The 22,007-nt window shown below is 37.5% G+C and overlaps 1 protein-coding gene across 2 annotated transcripts in view; it reads right to left on the bottom strand.

Annotated features, from left to right (window-relative positions):
- TAB2 (TGF-beta activated kinase 1 (MAP3K7) binding protein 2) overlaps positions 1-22,007 on the bottom strand; it is a 60,818-nt gene that overhangs the window by 7,026 nt on the left and 31,785 nt on the right. The window contains exons 2-3 of one of the 2 annotated variants that reach the window (XM_064708426.1): positions 12,847-13,036; positions 6,121-7,633 (exon numbers count right to left, since the gene is read on the bottom strand). In XM_064708426.1, the coding sequence (XP_064564496.1) occupies positions 6,121-7,633; positions 12,847-12,948 (1,615 nt within the window). In that variant the 5' untranslated portion in view covers positions 12,949-13,036. Of the gene's footprint in view, positions 1-6,120; positions 7,634-9,467; positions 9,605-12,846; positions 13,037-22,007 lie in introns of those variants that run through there. The other variant, XM_064708427.1, reaches the window with a different exon arrangement.

The following is a 22,007-nucleotide window of genomic DNA, read 5'->3' as shown; positions in this document are numbered from 1 at the left end:
GACTGTATGTCACTTTACCCCTAAACTATGGTGCAGAACCATTAGCTCAGCTTCTAATTTCTAACACTGGTTACTATTTGTAAAGCAAAAGACACAAGGAGACCTAATTGAGAAACAATGAAGTGAGCAGAACTTCACAGTTTCAAACCACAGTTTTTCAAATGTATAAAGAACCTAAGTAACAGATGACACAAATTCATGCAATATAATGAGTTTATTTCACTGAAGGTAGGTTTACTATTAAATATAATCACAAAAGCAGATATCACTGCTCAAAGTAATAACCACCTTCTATAAAAATGTATTTAATTAAATAAACTAAAGAATAATTTTAATTTCTGCACAGCCATTCATTCACCCGTTAAACTAGTAATTTCTAAACTGTGATAATTTTCACAGACTATGAATACTTTTATATCACCCTGGAAATTATAAAGAAGTAGCAATAACACGGTATTTTAAAAAAGATTGAATTTGCCTCACAAAGTCTTTAAATCAAACTCCAGCTGGAACATGACGTTTAACTCCTTACAATTTCTTCAGGTACCAAAAAATTAGAAGCACTCAAATCTGGTTACCTGGGTTTCCCAAATAATAGCAGAGGAAAAAAAACCCCCAAAACAACATCAAAAAGATGGAATGCTCCACATCTCTGGCAACTGACTTCTCCTGCAGATCCTGCCTGCTCATTCATTCATTCACCCATTGCATTTTGTCTTCCAGAGGTTCTTTAAAAGGAGGAACCATTAAAGAATGCCAAACTATTTTTGAACAGTGTTACAGACCATACTGAGATCCAGCCTAGGCTTTTGAGTCACAAATGTTCACAAGATAGTGAAATGACATCTAGCTTCTGCTACATTTTATTCAAATCGCAGAAGTTTTCATAAACAAACACCTTTACTTTGGGTCACAGTAGTTGCACTACAGTAAAAATTGCAGCTGTACTCATGTAAAATAAAAACATAATAACTGAAACCTCAGTATAAAGATTTTTGTTGAAGACTTGAAATTATCAGGTAAGTATTCTCAGCAGACAGCCACTCCTCTTGGAAAGCCTTTTACAAACAGAAAATGAAGCTGCAATTCTAAAGAAAGGAAATAAAAGACTACTTTGCCTCTACTCTGGTAGAGTGTACAAGTCCTTTTTCTTTCTACATTTTATTTCCATTTTCAGACAGTCTCTTCTGTTTTCATTACCTTGGTAAACCTGCTAAGGCAACACAGCCATGCTCTACTGCCCAGACCCACAACTCCTCAGACCTGTCAAATGGTGGATGCAGGCTGCTGGCGAGTAGCCAGTGCTGCTGGATGTGCCAGGTGAGGAGCATTGCCACCAGACTATCAGGTTGTATGGCATGGCCTCAAGAGTTCAACTATGACCAAAACTTTGCCTGTGCATCCCTCATCTCCTTTTTAAAACTACTTTTGTAAAGAAAAAGAACCCAAGATTCCTCATTTTGATGTTCTCCCACTTGTGTGATTTAGAAATTCAGCTGTCATTATGCAGCTGTACAAGGAGGAGAAGGCACTGATGGATGCCCCCAGCATTACCACATGCTTTTCATTTTCATGTCATGTCTGGAAAGTCATGCACTTTATTTTCCTAGGAACTTTGGGACTACCATCTCACAATTTCAAATCCCAACAGGTTTTAAAAACACACATTAAAAATTACCATTGTAATTAAAGAAGAATCACTTGATACTACTGCGCTATCCTTCTACTTATTAAAAGTAACTTTGATAAGGAACTTGAAAGAGATTGGTGTAAGCAGAGACCTTCATATACAATTTGGTAATTTTGCTTTAATACCAATTTGGTAGCTGCAGGAAAACAATGATGGGGGGAAGACAAAACCGTCCCTGTATTTCAGTGTCGTAATTATGAATGGAAAGCCGCAATTTAAGTATTCAGCTCCCTCTAGCGTTACTCAGAGCAACTGAAAACGTTTTCTTAATTAAGTGCAAACACGGTATTTGACACATTTAGTTTTTTTATATTTCTGCATGTTTGCATTCAGCAGAGTACAGTACACTTCAATGCCCTGGCAGATGCCACTGTTTCCTCTGACAACCAAAGTGCACATTTACACATAAAAGCTGTGTATCATTATAATTACAGGAAGGAGCATAAAAGTCTGGAGGACAAAAGTTCACTCTTCCTCTCCCAGAGACCTTCTCAGTCAGGCACTAAATATACCTTGAAGTTTGTAAATGTATGCATAATTGTTTTCTCAAAGACTCTGTGAATGTGAATTTTAACGTTAAGAGTACATTATTTTAAGTGTTTCGAAGATAAATTCTAATCTAGGAATACAACGATTTCACCCTATCCTATAGACCTACACAGTTTTAAAATCTCTTAGTTTGTCAGATATGGAGGGGATTTCTGACAATGCAATTACACTGTGGCAGGAGGTTCATGAGAGTCTCAAAACTTATGCTTGGGCATGTTGTCTAAACCTGAAGCTGCACAGAATTCAGTCATCTGATACGCAACTTCAATAGTTCAAACTGATTTCTTTGATCTCTCTTTTCAATACTCTCTTCACCTAATTTTTTAAAAAGAACATCAGTGAAGAATGGGGCCTGATATACAGAGGCAAATATAAGGTGGTATTTTTTCTTAGACCATATGATGCAATGGGCTCAGAGTCCCTTGGTGCATAGGCCACAGCTGTATCTTATTCAAGTCTTTTTTCTTAAACATCTACGAGGACTGGCTAAGAATGAAAAAAACTTGTTTCCTGCAGCTTTATTTATTTTTTTTAAGTTTCAAAGATCTCCAAGAAACCAAAGCAAGACCTGTGCAAAATATTAATTTACTAATCTAGTTTACAAATTAATTTATTTACTTTAAAAACACAGTGGCAAGAATTGCTAAGTAAACATGCTTCCACTTATATAACTATAGTTGGTACCAATGATTCACTCAACTTTGCACACCATCCTCTTTCAAGTTGAAGAAAATAATATGAAAACATCAGTCAGTCAAAGGCATATAATATTTAACCAAAGGACTTAAGTTCCCTAGTAAGAAAACATCCACCTAGTGATTTTATTGTACAATTATGTATTTTCTTGAGAGGTTGCCTTACCTTTATACAGATGGAAGGCTATACCCAGAATGAGCAACTATTAAATAACTGTTCAGCCTCACTACTCATCACATGAAATGCATACATCACAAAAAGGTATCTGAGAACAGCATTTTCAATTTCTAACAAGATTCCAATTTTCCATCCATAAGACATGTTATACTAAACTAAATTATACATTGAAATCCCACTTAACTACTTCACGTTAATAAAACTAATTATAAATTGTAATCTCTACTAAGCAATGGGAATGCTCCTGCACGCTGACAGAAGTGACACTGAACACATAAAAATGCATCCTCTTTTGGCTGTCCTTCTGGGCATGCATCTAGCATTACTCTTCTCACAGCACCATGAATTCTTACTGACTTTAACAGCAGACACATGCACTCGACACTTCCACAAGTGAGTCCTCAGTATCAGACTAGAATCCTAGAAAATGAGAAACATCCCTCAGCAACCAGTTCTGAAAAGTCTGGTGACAGTGAGTTTCTCAGGATGACAGAGTCAGTGCCAGAGATACAAGCAGGCATTCCAGGGAAATGACATTGATCTTATCTGAGCAGTACCCACTCCTTTACACATTCTGTAACCTCCAGGTTTGGCAGCAAATAAGACAGAGATCTGGGGCAGCCTTCTACTACCCACTGCGACTTTCTTGGGAGGGAAACCAGAAATATCATGGAAGGAGACTGAGGTGCCTACACACTGCAATTAAGCAAAGCTTCTTTCATGGCAAGCAGCAGCACCTACAGAGAAGCCAAACACATCTTCTGTTCTCCTGGGTTGGACCATGTATATAAATGTAAAAGAAATAAAAAGAGCAAAGGAAATTTCATTTGACATCAAAGCAACTCCATCTTCCACCCCAAGGTTTCTTTTTCCCCAGGCCAGTTTCAGTTCTCCCTGCCAAGATAAGGAGCATTCTGGTAGAAAGAGAAAAGCTGATAAAAATACATCTTTCTCTAATCACGGCCAGAGAAACTACTCATTTTCTCTGGCTAAAATGAAAATGAAACAAGCACCTTGCATGGAAGGATTCTGGCAGTCTGGCTAAATCATAAGCAATTTAGAATACAGAAAACATGAAGTAACTCAAATCCCTTTTTGTATGCAAGACGAAAAAGAAACCACTGCTAAGTATAAGAAACATGTTTAAAAGCAACAGTTAGGACTTCCAGATATCAATATCATACAGTAAGTCTATCACAGACTTCTCAACATTACAGATATAAATTAATAACAAAAATGTAAGAAACACTGCACTTCTTGCAGCAGAAATGGAGCACACATGCCAGAAATCTCTACACGTAAAGAACTTCAGGACTATTAAGCACACTTTCTAGTGAAGGACACAGAAGGATGGTGATTTCCTGAAGTCCCTAAAGTTGTACCAGCCCACATCATAGATCTACACATCATCTAATAGCTGCAGTTTGGCTTCAGGAAGAGCTGGGCTCCACAGCAACTATGAGGTCAATGCTTCTGGAACTCTAGGTTGTGTATCAAGCTTGCCTGACCTTGATAAACTGAATGCTGACACCTGCAGCTTGCGGAGAGGTTACAGCGGCCATCACTACCAAGGGTACAAGAGATAAAAAGGTAGACCTGGTATAAGTCAGTGCCCTCAGAAAGGAAAAACAGACAAAAGGGACAACTCTCCAAAATGAGCAGTCTGGCAAGCCCCTAAAAAGTATCCAGCTTGCTTGGGAAGCAAGTTCATGACCTAAAAGACTGTTTAAAGCCTAAGGACAAGATTTCAATTGCTATATTTCTGGTATATGAAGTTTTCCAGGACTAAGACTAAAACAGACAGCTAAGTCTCCCTCCAAAGTAAGAAATGGAAATATGATATGGGGGGCAATTTTTTTGCTTACCTACAGATGAATTTTCTGAAGTTCTTTATGCACTGAACATAAGAGAATGTAAGGATGATTAGGCTTTTTGGTTTTGACACATAACCTTTGGAAACTCTTGAGTTAGGATTAACTATTCCTCACTAAAGATAGTTATATCCAGAAGTAGTGCACAAGCTGGAATAATTTTTATTTACTTCATTAACACAGTACTCCAGATGCAGATCTGGGTTCCAGTGTCCTGATCACTGTACTTACTTACAAAAAATAAAATGGCTAAGTTCATCTGAAGAATGTTTACACTGGTTGTGCAACAGGCCAGTTTTTTAAATTCAGAATTGTTTGCTAGGTCCAGAGGGGACCAGTGAGGTCAAAGACAAATGATTTTGACAACCTAATGTGAATACTGCTTAAATATCCTAAGACTCATTCAACATTTTTATGTAAAAAGCTCACAGGAGGGCTAATAAACCATTGAGTTGGTAATAAAAGCATGCAAACCATGAAAACAGAAGAAAAAGATTTAACAGGTTATCTCGCTTTATCACATATTCTAAGCTTTACCCCTCCATTACCACTGACCCCTTAAAACAGATTCCTTTGGTTTGGTTTTCCTTTTCACATTTTAAAATGTAACGGAAGTAAGTATCAAGACTTTAAGCATTTTATTGTCAGGAACATAGTAGGAAAAATGGAAGCCAGGCCAACACTTTGTGCCATTAATTGCTTTTGAAGTCTGCTTTTCTTTCTTCTTAAAGAACACTCGCAAAAAAAAAAATCTAATGTAAACAGTATCTCAACAGATTTAAAAGTCTGACAATGGAAATGTAGCTTTAAATCACTAGGACAAGTTGAACAAACTAGATTTTTCTTTCAGAACAACATAAAAATGAAGATGGTATGACTCCACTTCATTAAACAGATAACATATCTACTTAAGACAAACAGAAGAATATCTCCAAGTATTCAGTTACATGTCTTTACCATAAAAAGAAATCTATGAATTGCTTATAAAATGCTTTTATTTACTTAGGAAACACAAATGCTAAAATGAAAGACACTGTATTAACGTCATAAAGATTACTAACTGTTTCCTGTTCTGCAATCTACACACTGAATTGACAACCTGGTCAAAATCTCTGCAATTTATATTAAGAATATTACCTTGTGTGTAGGCAGCATCATCAGATCCCATACTCAATTTCCGTGCATCACTGATCCTATCCACATGTGCTAAAACAGGGTCAGTAAGATGCTGGATACCCTCTGGTTCAACATAGTGATCAGGAAGGTTTAGAAGGTTTGTAGGTTCAAAAGTTGGGGATACTACCCCTGGGGAAACTGCAGGGGGCTTATTTGGAGAAACTGTAATTTTAAAAGTATATTTTGTGTTAGGCTGAGTAACAACCACTCGAGGAGAAGTTGCAGTGGTGCTGTTGCCCACTGCTCGACTCTTGGGTGGATGGTGATGAATAAATGCAGGACCCATGCTTACTTGACCAGACATATTCCTAGCAGTAGTAGATACTCCAGGATTTGTGGATATGAAAAGCGTGGGCTGGTTCCGCACAAGTTGATCATCTCCTGTTGTGGCATTTGCTGAAATGTAGACCTTGGGCTGACCACGTGTGATCACTTCATCAGTATTTGGAGGACTGGCCGATATGTAAACAGTGGGTTGACTTCTACTTAATGTCTGGCTATTGAGGGAAGAGGGAACGGCGGAGGTGCGAGGGCCAGTTGAACGCAATTTAGAAGAACTGTTTCTTTGTGGCGGTTCAAGTTTGATTTCAATTTGATTTTTGCGAGGTCCTGTGGATATATTCTGAATGTTGTATTGGCTATGAGCAGAAGATTGTGAGCTACCAGATGAATGAATCATAGGTGCTTGTGGAGTAGTAGGAGAACTGATAGGCATGTACACATGAGAAGTCTGGTGGCCTTGCTGGTTTGGCTGTGTTGAGTGTTGCGATGAGGTATGTGGCGTAGTACTGGATGTAGGAATAGTAGTCCAGGGACTTGGCTGTGAAGGCTGGTAGACTTGCTGAGGGTGCATGGGATTAAACTGAGATGCCCAGCCTGGCTGCTGCTGTGTTTGCCGAGCAGTACCACTAGGAGCTGTGATGTAAGGCCTAATATAGATAGAATTTCCCTGGGGACTGTTAAGTACAGGAGGAGGTACACCATGTATGTGCAAAGACGTTGGGGTATTGCGACCAGGCTGAATGTTTGGGGCTAAAGTTACCATAATGGGGTTGAATCTGGGTGTTTGTTGAGACAAGTTAGATACTCCTTTGCTGCCTAGGTGAAATCCAAGATGCTGCCCTGGATTAGAAGTACTAACTGTATTAGCCATCCCAAAGACATTAAATCCTTGTGGAACCTGCGCAGGTGCTGTCTGTGGTTCCTGCTGAAATAGTTCATTGTTGGACTGACTGGTTTGAAGGTGTCCATCACTAACACTGTGAGCTAGAGTCCTACTTCCATTCATTCTACCTCCTTCTCTTCCATGGTGATAGACGTTCTGTGACTGCAAATCCAAATTAAGAGATGTCATGTGATTTCGTAGTCCAGGAATCCCAGAATCATCCGAAAAACTCAGGTCTCCTTCACCGTAGAGATATTTTGTGCTCTCTTGAGAGAGAACTGCACAACAGGCATCCAAATTATTGTTATTCTAAAAAAGACAGATGAAAGTTTGACATTACTGATAAAATACTGTCACAGTTATGTATGAATACATCCAAGCACAACTGAAAAATGAACAATACAGCATCAGATAGAAAGCTTTAGGTGGCTGGCTAGTGTAGCTGCTCTATACACACAAGGGGCTTGCCTGTGAAGCTCACTGCTCTGGGAACAGTGACTGAGCCAGTGGCACCAAGGGCAGAGCTCTGCATTGCCTCTGAAGCAGTGACAGGGAGATCCTGCACCTTGGAAAGCTAGCTTTATACAGTATGATACACCGTGGATGAATACTTTCCCTATTCCTTCTCAGTTTCAGAACCATCTTCAGCAGAGACCAAAGCTCAGGCTTTAGGAAGGAAAATGACAGCAGGAATGCATTCATAGCATCTGCATAGTATTGATTAATAACATAAAAACAAAAATAAAAACACATGTTGATTTTAAATGTTTTCCCAAACACTTCAATACCAGTTATGCATTACCTCCTGCTGAAAACAAAGTGAATCTTATGAAAAGAAGAAGTACGCAGACTCAAGAAACTGTACATGACTTCAGAAGAAATGCAAAAATTCAGTTTATACAAATACATCAATGACTATTCTTTTGTAAGATTAAAACTATTAATTGAAAACCCAGAAGACATTTGTATTTTCATTTTAAATCACTGCTTGCAAAGCTTTGAAATACTTTTTATTTGTACCTTTTAAATCTAGTAATAGGATGACTTGGAACAGAAACCACAACCTAGCTAACTCTTTTTTCAAGAACATTTCAGATGCAAACTGCTAATCTCTTCTCCCTTTCCACATGTGTAATAATATTGTACTCTAATCTTCCCAATTGAGTTTCCTACCTGAGGATTGTTAGAAAGAGGGAATGTGCACCAGTGACCTAATTTCTTCATACTGTGCTCCATGTTTATCACTTTTCACACAGAACCTCCCACCCCTCAAGAAATAAAGGTTAATACTTTCAGCCAGAAGAGCACCTGTTCAGGCCTACATCATTAACACTAAATAGGTGGCAAATACATCTCGCACATAGAAACAGTTACTAGAAAATATGCATGTGATCAAGGAAAAAAAGTGCATGTGCCAAGTAGCAACGTTATCAGTTAGTTAAGAAGTAACACAACGAGATAAACTGATCCATGCTACATGCTTTCTATTTTGTCATTTTTGTTAAACTAGCAGACATTTCTAATTCTTCAACCACTAGGAAGGTGACAGTGTTGTGCAGCCATAGCATGACTGTCTATACCTCACAGATGTACAAAAAAAGAGAAAAAAGAAAACAGAAGTGGGAGAGGGATGACAAGGCTAAACTTCACCCACAAAACCAAAACTATGTGTCCATACAGACCAGATACAGTTCTGAATTCTTCCAAATTAAAGAAAAAAAAATCCCCAAAAAACCCTAGCCACAGAACTTTTTAAAATGACAGGATTCTCTAAAGGCTATCTATCAAGCCAGCGCTATATATTGCTGCAGAAAAGTATTCAGCAATACGAAAATGGATCAAATTGATGATACACATATTGGCTCTAGTTTGGAATAAGCACCAGAGGATGAAGTAATCAAAGGAAGTTAGTAGTGAAGAAAGGAAACACACGGACAGAACAGTGGTAAGATAAGAACAATAGCCTGGTATTTGTTGCAAAGGAGAAAAGGGAGCCAGAAAAGGGAAAAAGATAGGATGCCACAGAAAAACAAGCTAGAAAGATCTCAAAGGCAGATTTTGCATGAAGTGAATTAAAATTATTAACAGAAAGGCCAAAAATACCAAACCAAAAAGGAACAGGCCAAGCTTGCAAGGCCCTTACATTCAGCTTGAATGCATTTCTTTGGACAATTTTTTTTCTTTTTTAAGACCGCATCCAATCAATTCCAAAATTTCAGTGACGTCAATGAGAAAATTGGAGAACTCAAAGGGGAAACGGGGGCACATGGAACCCCTGGCATCTTCTGGCTGGCAGAGGCAGAGTTTCAACCGCTTCTAGCTCTTTACAGATCAGAGAACCGGTTGATGGCAGAACTGAGCATATTCCAGCAAAACAATACCCCTCATCTTATCTCTGCCCATGTCCCATTTGAGTTTAAAATGTTGGCACCCTGAAAGAGAAAGAAAAAAAAAAGAAAGAATAAGAATGTTGGAGGGAAATGAGGAAGCAAGGAGAGGACGTAGACTTGAGGAGCAGGTACAGAATGCTCCGGACACAAAAAACAGAATAACAGGGACCAATGTCCACTGACTGTGGGCACTGCAGTGATTCCTTTAAATGAGAAGAATGGGAGATCTGAATGCAGGAGGCTTGCTGGGAAGAACAGAGGGATACAAAACTTCTTAGGAATATTTAGTCCTGTCAGCCCAAGACCTTTTACTACCTAGATTAAGCTGGTTTAGGTTTCCTCCTATTAGCTCTTTGGTGGTCCTCTGCTGTTAGCATGCTATATATTGTTTAGGTATTTCAACAATGGGCTATTTATCCTGAGGTATTTGCATATTCTCTTTATCCCTATTTTTTTCATTATAAACATATAATGCTATAAACCTTCCTTTAGAAACAAGCTGTGTTTGTTTACAAAGAATTCATGAAGGACGACTGAAGTATCTGTACAGTTTTTCTGCACAATTCACAGTTATCCAAAGAAATTTTCCTTGTAATAAAAGCCTCCTCAATAATATTATAAATGGCATAATTGCTTATATTCTTTCAGATTCTCCTCCTAGCTTAAAAAGAACTTCACCCTGACATACGATGGCTGCACATAAGGTACTGTGGGGGCAAGGCACTTTGTATACCAAATGTCCTCAAGTACTTGTCTTTGATCTGAAATACACTTATTGCCTTTCTTGGGAATTCCTTCCACTATGTTCAGCTACAAGGTGGCAGAACTCAGGATTCAGACACTGTTCCAGCAGCATTGAAACATGCGCACAAGTACTCTCAAATTCTGCTTTTCAATCTTTCCCATCAGTCCAAATACAAAATTTGTTGGTTTGAAGAGGTCATGTTAGGCAGCTTTTATAACAACCCCAAACAGATCAAAACACAAACAAACAAACAAGACCCCAAGCCAGAGAGCAGCAAAGCTAGAAGGTGACTCAGAGAAACCAGAGCTCATGAAATTTCAAAAAAACACCAACATGACAGGATTTTCTTCGTGAGTCTTAGTTCACAAAAAAGGCAGCTTTCCAGTGTGACAAATTAGTTTAACAATACTGCACACACAGAACATTAATTACTTTAGACTGTTTTTGAAAGATTCTCTTATGAAAGCTGACTTAGAACACTTCCTCAAAATCTAAACCCATCCCCATAAATGTCATATGGGATGTACAGTATCTTTTCTTCACAGTTATAAAGCTCTTTTCATTTAAAGAGATCCACTGTATTCAATGTTACAAAGACCGCTGACTCTATTAAAGACAAGCATTAGTTTTTAAATTTATCAAGAATTACATCCAAAAGATGATTACTGATGCATTCACTCCATCAAGTCCACAGACCTTGCTGAACAAGCAGCTCTCGTGTTCGAAGAACAAAACTGTACTTGTAGTATAGAGCCCTACAGAGCACTAACAAAAATAGTGTACAATCCTGAGAACAAGTACAGGCAATTTATACTCTGGTTCAGTTTCCCTTTCAGCTAAATAATGAAAAAGAAAGAACTGAAGAAAGCTTGAAACTTCATGAGCCCCAAGCAGAATTTTGCCACCTTGCAAATCAAAACCAATTTTGTTGATGAAATGCACTTTTCACAACTTCTTACTCTAGAAAGACCGGAGAGTCGTGATAAAGTCTTGGCAATATGTTAAACAGACACTCTTCCCAGCAGTACGAACATTTTATTTGGATGTATATGTGTGTGAGTACATATACATATGTAAGTATAGAAAAATATGTATTTCATACATAAAAATACATATAAATAGCAAGACAAAAATTAGAATATAAAGAATGCTGAATCATAACCACAGTTGTCCTAGCCATACTCCAAAGAAGTTAGCTTCTGGGAAGCCGTAACATCTTTTTTCCTATCAGTGTATATTGATAATCAGTATGACTACTTGGATAATTCTCTCATTAACCAGAGTAAATCAAACGTTGAGTATCTTAGAATGAAAAAGAAAATCAGCTATTATGGATGCTTTGAATCGATGGAAAATGCAAAGCAAACATGTCTAAGCAACACAGTTAAATAAGTCAAATCTACCAACATAAGTTAACTCCAGGCATTTAGGTGTCCCTGTTGGGCTTTGGAGGAACATTAATTTATCTTCTGAAGTAGCTAACATGATACAGAACAAGAAGCTGATACAAAATATGGTATGTGCTCTGAGAGTGGCAGCACTAAAAACAGATAGCTGCATGTAGAAGTTGAGAATATGCAGCTTTAGCACTAACTACAGCACTGGTCAAAAATGATTTTTTACTATCAAGCCCAACAAAAATCCAATAATTAATTACATAGACTCCAAACGTACAGCAAAAAAATGAAGCCCATCTGGCAGTCAAAGCCCTGGGCAGAAGCACACCAGTGCCTCAGCCCTGCCTCTGGTCTAACACTGTGGAAGAGAGGCTACAAGCACCTCATCCTGCCTGAGAGAGCCCGACTTGGAACACCTGGCTGTGCCCACGCCACACTCCAGCCTTCCTGCTGGAGAGGGTACCTAAGGCCACCAGTGCTGGCTCTGCAGGCCAAGGGAGCTGGGAATGGAAAGTATTGGTGCCAATCTGCATGCAGGCAAGGGCCCACCTTTAAGACTGATGGAGACCAGGTAGCAAAGTTTCTTCTGGACCTGCTTCAACACTCAAATAAAAATTAAAATAAAGTTTTAAAATGCTGCTCGTTGTAGCATTGCCTTAAATTGTCCCTGCTGGACTCAAGTTGGCTTTGCATCCCTCCTTTTGCCACAGTTAGTTTTGGCTGTTGAGATGGCCAAAAGTCATGAGCATACTGATTGGTGAGACAGCAGTCTCCATGCACACACCAAATATTGATTTACAGCCTGATTTACTTTGGACCACCCCTGATTAGGCATGGAAAAAGAGAGGCCAATTTAACACTTCGCAGCTTGAGTATATTTGCTTCATTTATAGAGAAAAAGAAAAACATCTGCTTTCAAAGGAGATGCCCATACAGAAAGCTTAAATTAGCAACGCTGCTTACTTGTACAGCCATGAACAGAGCACTGACCTGTAACATGCATCTGGACACAACACCTTCAGGTACCTCAGGAAACTTCTGTCGCAGGTCATGTAAAACCTGAATATCAATTTGCTGGCTTCCTTGGGCCATTCGTATCTTGCCTGGTCAGGATTGTTTTTCAACAGGCAGTTTTAGGCCTTAGTAAAGGGAGTACTCATCTCTTCTGTCCCAGCATTTTCTGCAAGAGAAAGGAAAGCCTTGAGACACCAAAAGCAGGCACTTCTGATGTAACAAAAGAACACCCCACAAACTGAAAGACGCATATAAAATCCCTTTTTAATTATGCAGCCAAAGTCTGTACTTTATTTTGATGTTTTCCCATGTGATAACTCTAAGTAATTGTCCTTCACACATTCATAATCTTGAAAATTGCCCTTTTATAGACACATCTGACAGTCAGTTCCCTTCTATCTTTGGTTTTATACTGATATTATTAAATAAATTAAGAAAAAAAAAACAAACCTTGATTTACCAAAGTATTAGAATTATTTGGTTTAAAAACAGCGTTTTTAGTTATTTCAAACACAATTGAACACAAAGTAGTCCACACCAAATACTGGAAAACAGTGTTCACTTGACTTTTGAATGTACCTGCATTTTTACCTTTACCACCATTGTTTTTGTTTACTGTCAGGATATTGTGGATAGAAGTTCAATGTCTCTAAGTTTCAGAAATTACTAGCAATTGTCTACTTGGTTTTCACCCAACATACTTCAGAATATTCTGAAATTATTACTAGAAGGAAATAACACTGCAGGCTTCTTCAGCTAATTCTGTTCCTGCTTTGAAGGAAATTATGAAAGCTATGAATAAGACAATTGCACAATCACCAATCAACACATTCACACAAATGATCTGTCCAGACCATATGATACCTACAGGCATTTACCAAGAAGAATTTCTACCAACAAATCTTCAAAGAATGCACCTATGTGTTAAGCAATGGAATGGTATCTTCTTCATATAAACTAGTATTATAAACAAATATGGTTCATAGAAACCCTGGCATAGTCAACTCCAATGAACATTCGCCTGTTACATTAGTAAATCTTATTCAAGCATCTCCATGAATTTTATTCACTTTCTCTGTGGCAGCAGTAGAGCAATTTAACAAGTTGCTTAGTCCATATCTCACTAGAAGTACATGTGTGTTACTTCTTCAACAGTTTACAGTGCTAGACTAATTTAAGCAGCGACAAGACTACTGATCTTGCACCTTCTTTAAAGAAAGAAGGAACACACTCTTCAAATGAAACAGCTAAACAATTATATTGTTTATCAAAAACTGTATTGCAATACTTCTCTAATTAAACTTCAAACCCAACAAGACCAGAGCAAATCCACAAAACCAGAAAATTCTATTAACATGAAAACTGGTTTACCCTAGTTCAGTGTCAAATGCCACTTTTCCACCCCTCTTCTACAGAGCAGTTCATTAAACTTCCTGCTAAATTTTTAATTCCTCTCAATCCTCCTAAGATAGCTTAATTTTTTTCCAATTTCTCTAGCCTAGAATAGCAAATTCTATGACCTCCATCTCAAGTTCCCTGGACAGCACAAAAATTTTGTATTTACTTTTCATTTAAATTTTACCAACAGAAAAGCACCTGCACAGCTACCACAGCAAAAGCTCTGTTGAAGGAGATTCATCCATGTAGTCTTTTCAAAAAAACACAGAGAATAAATAAAAAAACCCAGTACTTAAAACAAATGCTCCACATTGTCACCCCAGTGCTTCATTTCAGTAAAGTATTTTGTGTTCTAACTCATTTTTCAATGCCTGAAGTCTTAATAAAACACACAATGACCACAGTTCCCATTTATTACTCCAAAGCAGCAAAGTATTGTAGCAATTACCTTAAACTTCAAAAGTGCTACAGAAAAACTTGTCTGCATCTTCATGAGGTGTAAAATGATTTATGGGTCATCATTCAGTGTTTTTAAAGTTCAATTATTTGTTGGTAGCATGCAGAACTTGGGAGATAGCTTATTTTTATTTTTTTCTACAGTACTTTTAAATTTTGGTGGCTTAGCACCAAGCAGATGCCTGCAAGCAGTATCACTACTAAATTTGCTGATAAAGTTTTGCACGTGTGCATCAAATGTCTCAACACAGCAAAACATTTTTACTGTAATATGGGAGGAAGTGAAGCAAAGAGGCTCTGTCCCCACTATTTTAACTCAGAGAAATACACTCCAACACAAAAAGAAAGGAGTTTTTTCCCCTTAGTTTTCAATTACAATAGGCAACTGATATGGCTTCACTGACAATTTAACATATGTTAAATTGTATCTTATGAATATGAAGGTGTCATTCCAATCATCACTTCAAGAAGAAAAACCTACTAAAGAGCTCAAAGATATCAAAAGATTATTAATAAACTCAAATTAACCTTAAGGAAGGCTGAAGTGAAAGGTCATGATGTCTTTTGAGGCCTCTCTAGTAAAGACAGATGAAAAGGTTTTTTCCCAGTTCTTGATGTTGCAAGAAATGACAAAAAGGACTCAGGACGCATCTCCAGGGTCAAACTTAAAGGAACTGAAAGTTACTTTGACAGATGAAAGCCTAAGGAACAACCCCACTGTCGTCAGCCATGGAACTCAGGATCATCCAGAATAGTGTTAGAAATATTGTCAGAATATTGTTAGAAAGTTACATATGCAAGTGGAAAATAAAAGGCATGAATGCATGAGTGAATAGCCAAGACTGCCAGTAATTAAGACTGTAGAAGAAAAAGGTATCAACAGGAGGCAAAGGAAACTGCTGGCAGCAACATTTTTGCTTCATTCAGAGACTCTGATAAAAATCAAGGCAATACAGCATTACAGAAGTAATCAGAAAAATCTATTCAAGAAATTAATTATTGGAAGAAGGAAAATTCAACAAGGGTGACTCAGATAAATAATTCTTCCTAAAATCATTAATATCAGAGTTTAATTACAAAGGAACACTTCTAAATACTGGTGTGCAGTAAAATAGAAAGTTGTTCTTGTAGTAATGCCCATTTACTAATAGTTTTACATACTGCTTCTAGCTATAAAAAACCCCTCAAAACAACCCCTTCAATGTGAGTTTATAATGTTGAAGAGAGACAGAGATCCCAGTGCTCATTTATGCCAGAAATCCTAAGTAACCGGAAGAATTAATTAGCTGTGTTCTTTTTCAAAGAGGATTGGCATGATCCCCAGACAACTTAAAAGGCCTGGCAATTGTATCATGATGGAGCTCCTGTTGAAGCTTTATTCTGTAAAAACTATTGAAACCAAAGTAAACAATGTGTCATCTCCCAAAGACTACTCAGAACCATGAGTATGAGACAAAATACACTGCCTCTTTTGTTTATGAAAATATTCAAAGACAACTTAATGTGAAATATAATTCAGATGCCAAATACTAGGCTGTTAGAGTGCTGAACCAGTGCGAGCTAAATACATAATTTTTCAAGTCTCCTTTCTTCTGACAGAGCACATGTTTAACATACCACAGACAATTCTTCAATACAAACCTTAACTTAGTATATCACATTGACTTTCCACAAAATACTTATAAAGCAAGTGCTCTTCAGAGTAGATTCTGCCAACACGGATCTTATGAAATAATTAAACCTGATAAAATCTGAACAGACTAGAATGTTATCTGCACTTCTTGTTCATTACAAATTTTTTCCTACTGCAACTTCACATGCAGTCCATGTCACAAAAAATCTCAAAGATAATTGTGCAGATTTTAACATAACTGCTGTATTTAATAGTTCCAGTTGGAGTTATGATGCCCTCATTATGACTGAAGTCCCATTTATGGTTAGCTCCCATTCGGGAAACAGCCTTTGTGTGTTCAAGAGAACAGCTTTTGGAAATATGCAGAACACTGCCACAGTAACCAGCATGCCCTTCACCTTCGCCAAACTCAAATCAATGCAGCCTTTATATCTCCCTTGTTAGTTCAGCTACATCTAGTAAGTAAATTCCTCATGTTTTTCTGTGGTTTTAATCTGATCACATCTGATCTGTGCTTTACTCACTTGGCTAAAATGCTGTAATCTATCTAAAAGCTTATTTTAGAAATCAGGCTGTAAATATTTCTTAAGAGAGTGAATGCAGAAACAAGAGACCATTTTCTTGTAGCATTTATGGTGTAGGATACAGACAATGTGCATAAAAGACTGCTGTAATGACAGGAAATCAGATGCAGCAAGTTGCAATGCAAGCCTGGTACAGGTTGCTAAACCAACAGCAGAAACACACAAGCAATTAAAAAGGTGACGGAAAAAATCCCAAAACCCAACAAAAACCCCCAAATAAACCACCTAATCCCTCTATACTTGTCTAAGGCTCCTTCATCAGGACTAAGACACACAGCCTGTGTATCTGTGCATTGGGTAATTCCAAAAAGTAAAATGATCTTCACCCCTCCTCAGTCCATGCTTTTTTGAGCCATACCTTCTACCTTCCCCCATATATTTAGCTATATTTTTTCTGTTATCTTAGCCAAACACCTATCCAGGCACCAAGCCAACAAATATTACAAAACTTCTACGGGTCCTTTTTTCAGCCTGACGTTTCTGATGTTTCACTCCAATAATTCAGCTAAAGACTAACCTTAGTTCACTTTCCATTCAGGGATTCTTGACACTGGATTGCTTGAACGACAAAGTATAGCTGATATTAATATTGCTAGCATTTCTTTCAGCTTTTTTTTTTAAAATATAATTTCCTCTCCAGTCTACAAGATGGGCAATCACATTATAAATATATGAATCTCTATCCACAGAAGACCCCTTCTAAGCAGGATCTCCATTCCTTTGACAGTAACAAGCATTGCAAGCTTATTGCCAGTTTGTACCTACTTCTGTGTTAACACTGCCCTTAAAATTAGAAGTATGTTTCTGTATCCCTATTGCTTAGAAAAAAAAAAGTCATTAGACGATAAATGCCATATTGTTCTCTTCCAACCTCCCTCTCCAACCTCTTACATTCCTGTTTCCACACCTAATCTTCCTTTTCTTCCTTACTTATAACCTAACACTCTTGTTAAACATGAGACTAGAAATTTTCACTGTATGTGTGCCTAGCAAATGGAGAGGGGGGAGAAATTAAGGAGTTACCACTGCATGTAAGGCCAACTTTCCTTACAGAAATTGGTTCCAAGCTACATGCAGGACAGCACACTTTTAACTCTGTCAATGACATCTTGCAGACAGGAAAAAAGAAAAACCCAAGAAAAACAAAACCAAAATTGTCTGGTTCTCTGAGAAACTACAATACAAAAAATTAGAAATTAAACAGCAATTAAAGGAACAATTAAATTCTTTCGTCCCCATTTAGCCCTAATAGACTTTTTCTGAAAGCCTACATGGAGCCAAATATCAGGCAGCCTGAACACAAACTTGTTTTCTTAAAATTAAAATTTAGAGTAATTTCGTAAGGGCAAAAATATAGAAACAAGAACATTCTACCCCAGAGCCCCATATTCTTTCTGCAAAAGAGATTAAGAAGTGACAGAACAAAATCTAAAAGCTTACACTAACATCACTAACACTTTAAATGCATATTTTAAAAAAAAGTGTGAGAACTGCATGATGGAAACAGGTTTATTAAATATTCCTAGTATAATTTAATTGTTCTAATATATTATTCAGCTTTTCCATGGCCAATTTGAGCCATTTCAACAGTTTTTCACCAGTATCTCTGCTTAAAGAAGAGTATTATCAAATCCAGATGTTATACTTCACTCATTGCCATCCATCTCTTAAATAAATAAAGAATGAATAAATTTACCTATCACAGTTAGTTTCCCATCTCATCCTCAACTTACTATACAGTGAAACTTCCTTGGAACTGTTTGCCACATTTGTACTCTACACTGTTCTGTATCCAAACAAGAACAGAAAGGACATAAACCTGATTTCATTGCATGATCTCAAAATTGAAAGAAAACCCCCATAATTGCAAATAAGCATCACTAAGAGTTTTCCCCAAGCACATTACTGAATTATATCAAACCAAAAGACTTCTATCAAATAATTAATGATGAGCAAGGTCAGAGGAAAATGGCAAACTCTGGAACAGTTCAAAGAAGTAATCTGGTCTTATGGAAAATTAATTTTAAGTGACCATACCAGGAAGCAATTCCTACCTGGAAGCAATTCCTACCTGGAAACACAACTTGGTATTTTTTCTTCCTCCAAATTCATTACAAAGAGTAATTTCCAGAAATAAATTTTATTTAACACATTTCATAATGTCTTTAAAACTCCTGGCCGGAATAACAATGTACTTTAATGGGTCCCACAGCAAAAGTGCACACATGAAACATTTAAAGAGGTTTAATCTGTCAGGTATTCTTTGGAAACTATGAGCAGTCACACAATTTCTTTTTCAAGGTAAATTAGTTGGGTTGTAAGTTTTTCATGTTGAGCAAATAAAAAAGGGCTTTGGTTTTGTTTGACAGTGAATTTTTAATTCTTGCTAGTTCAGTAATGCTAATGCACACATTAAGGGATCCTACTAATGGATTTCACCTAATGGATTTTTTTCCCCTTTTCCTTAAGAGAATTAATTAAAAACAAAGCCACCTTCCTTTACCGCAGGTCATTCTGTCAATTCTATCAAAGCATAGCTGACCCTTTCACAGCTCAGCAATATGCTGGCAAATCTCATACGTAAGAAGCACATTAAAATGAAGTTTCTGAGATCACTGAGGAAGTAAAATACTTCCTCAGGAATATGGTTTTGTTAGAGAAAAACCTATCACAACAGTTGAGCTTGCCTTAAGCACCGTTAGGAGTTGGCAGCTTAAAATCAGACCTGTAATCTTTGCACAGTATGTTAGCAACAGAAATTCACATCTGAAAGCTTAGACATTTGTAAAAAGGGTTTAATTCCTTTTTACTGGAGATGAACTAAAGGTGAGGAAAGCAAAACACCTCTAAGATAGCTGAGAAGGCATTTTCAATTCTTCCTACACTTATTCACCAAGGCACACCCAACCATTTAAGAGCAACACTTCTCATGTGCTCTCCTGTCCACACAGTTCTCACAAGACCCCTAAAAGCTCTACATCACTACCCAATAAGTTATACTGGAAATATACGTGAAGATAACAAAATCAGAATTACATTACAAATTCTGAATTACATGTGTATCTTAAATAAAGTACTTGATGCAAATCAGAATTAAAGTCCAAAAATGTTTTAAATCTATCCTTATGAACCATTTCCTTCACCTCAGAAGCAATCATATGTTTTGTATGAGTCTTGTAAAACCCGTTTCATGGCAATTGTAGGATGTCATATGGAAATGAAATACACAAAACTAAAATTGCATTGCATCATCTAGTCAGGGTATTTTTAAAAATTATATTAATGAACTCCACAGTAACTCTAAATTCTGCCTGTATTATGATTCCAGTCCTAATATTCTTCATGTCAGTTTTACCTAGATAATCAAAGTTCTCTACCTTTAGGAGATTTATTCCCTTTTTTATTATGCAAATGTGTACATTGCTTCTGTTTGTCAGTTTCCCAATGAATGAAGAACCCATTATTAATTCACAGGAAGGTCAAGTAGCAAGTATTAATTGTCACATCCCCACCTGTGATTGTATCAGGTTTCTTCCACAGATTGACAATACGAGAAAGCTGTCAAGTATTTTATTTTCCTTCTGCATACTTAATTTCTATGTTGCTGCAGTGTAAAGTTTTCATAAAAATTAATCCTCTATGAACTCTCTGGAGTCAAAAGCAGGTGTAGCTATTTGGAAGAGTATGCACTATTTCCAGCACAACTGTTCTAAGAGTTGAAGGAAGAGAAAATAACTTATGACAATAAAAATGCCAATCAGAAAAAGAGGTAGGAAAAGCTCTTTAAGAGGCAGCCCTCATTAAAATATCTCGGAAAAGTAACTGAAAACAGTGACACTCTACAAAGAAACATGATTAAACATTTTTTTCTTTAATTCACTTGACTATATCTCCTTTAAAATCTGCTTTTGATTTATGACTGACAAAAAGATACAAGGACTTCCTAAAATGAAGCAATGATTTGGAACAAGCAGTTGAAACCTAACGAGATGCTATAATCTCTCACAGATTCTCTGATCACAAGTGCACTAAGGTAAGAACATAAATATCCTGCTGAGTCAAAAAGGGGTCATTTTAGCTCAGTGTTGTTTGCAAGAGTGGCAACAAAAAGCAATATTCAGGAAGAACATGTAAGCCTAAGCCTTTTTTGAGCACATTCCTCTCATTCTCTCTGTATGTACACGTACAACTGTGTGACTGAGGAAACTTGAGAGCAGTGCCCTGCCTATTCTCTCCATAGACCTGCTGATGATGTATTAATCAAATTCCTTTTCTTAACCTACACAAATTATCTCCTTCTCCAATACATTATGGCAGAGAATTCCAGAAGTTTACTACTCTCTGTGCATTTTGAAATAACAATTCAAAATCAACTAAAAGATCTTCCTTAGACTTTTTTCAAACCTCTTGTCCTACAGGTCCTGAGTGAGTGGTACAGTTCCAAGCTGCAGGATTTTGTAACAGCTCTGCACTCACCACCTGGATTAATTTTCAAGCTTCACTCATAAATCCTCCTACAATCTTCACCTCTCCAAACTGGTAAGTCTGTCAGCTAAATGCCTCCTTGGAAGGCAAGAGCTGTTGCCATGATTAAAAATAAAATAACATCCTCTCAGTACCTTCTCTAACACTAACATATGCTCCTTGAAATACAGGGACTGTAGCCCTTGGTTCTCAGGGGGAGGGCTTCCCAGGGCTCCACTCGGGAATGACACCATTTCTCATGTCCTCAGTATCTTTCTGATGATGCCCAATAGCTCTGCTGGCTTTTCCATCTGCTCCTGAACATGTTATGAATGCAGTACCTATACTAGTTCAGATCAAAATCATCCTTGAACTAACTGCCCCCAAAAAGCTGTAGATGTTCAGGGAACTCACCAGTAATCCAGTGCCAACAGCAGCAATAAAATGTATATGAATGACAAGTTGAGTAGCTTCAGGAAGCTCTACAATAGCTGACTCCGGGCCAAAGGGGACTATCCCAAGGACACAGCAGCCCATCTCAAAACCCCTTGGCTCCAAACACCCTGTCAATAGTATGAAACCACATTCCAACTGACCTGGAT

This window comes from Zonotrichia leucophrys, chromosome 3 (genome assembly GCF_028769735.1).
Source record: "Zonotrichia leucophrys gambelii isolate GWCS_2022_RI chromosome 3, RI_Zleu_2.0, whole genome shotgun sequence".
Taxonomy (NCBI): domain Eukaryota; kingdom Metazoa; phylum Chordata; class Aves; order Passeriformes; family Passerellidae; genus Zonotrichia; species Zonotrichia leucophrys.
This window is presented reverse-complemented; position numbering and strand designations above follow the sequence as displayed.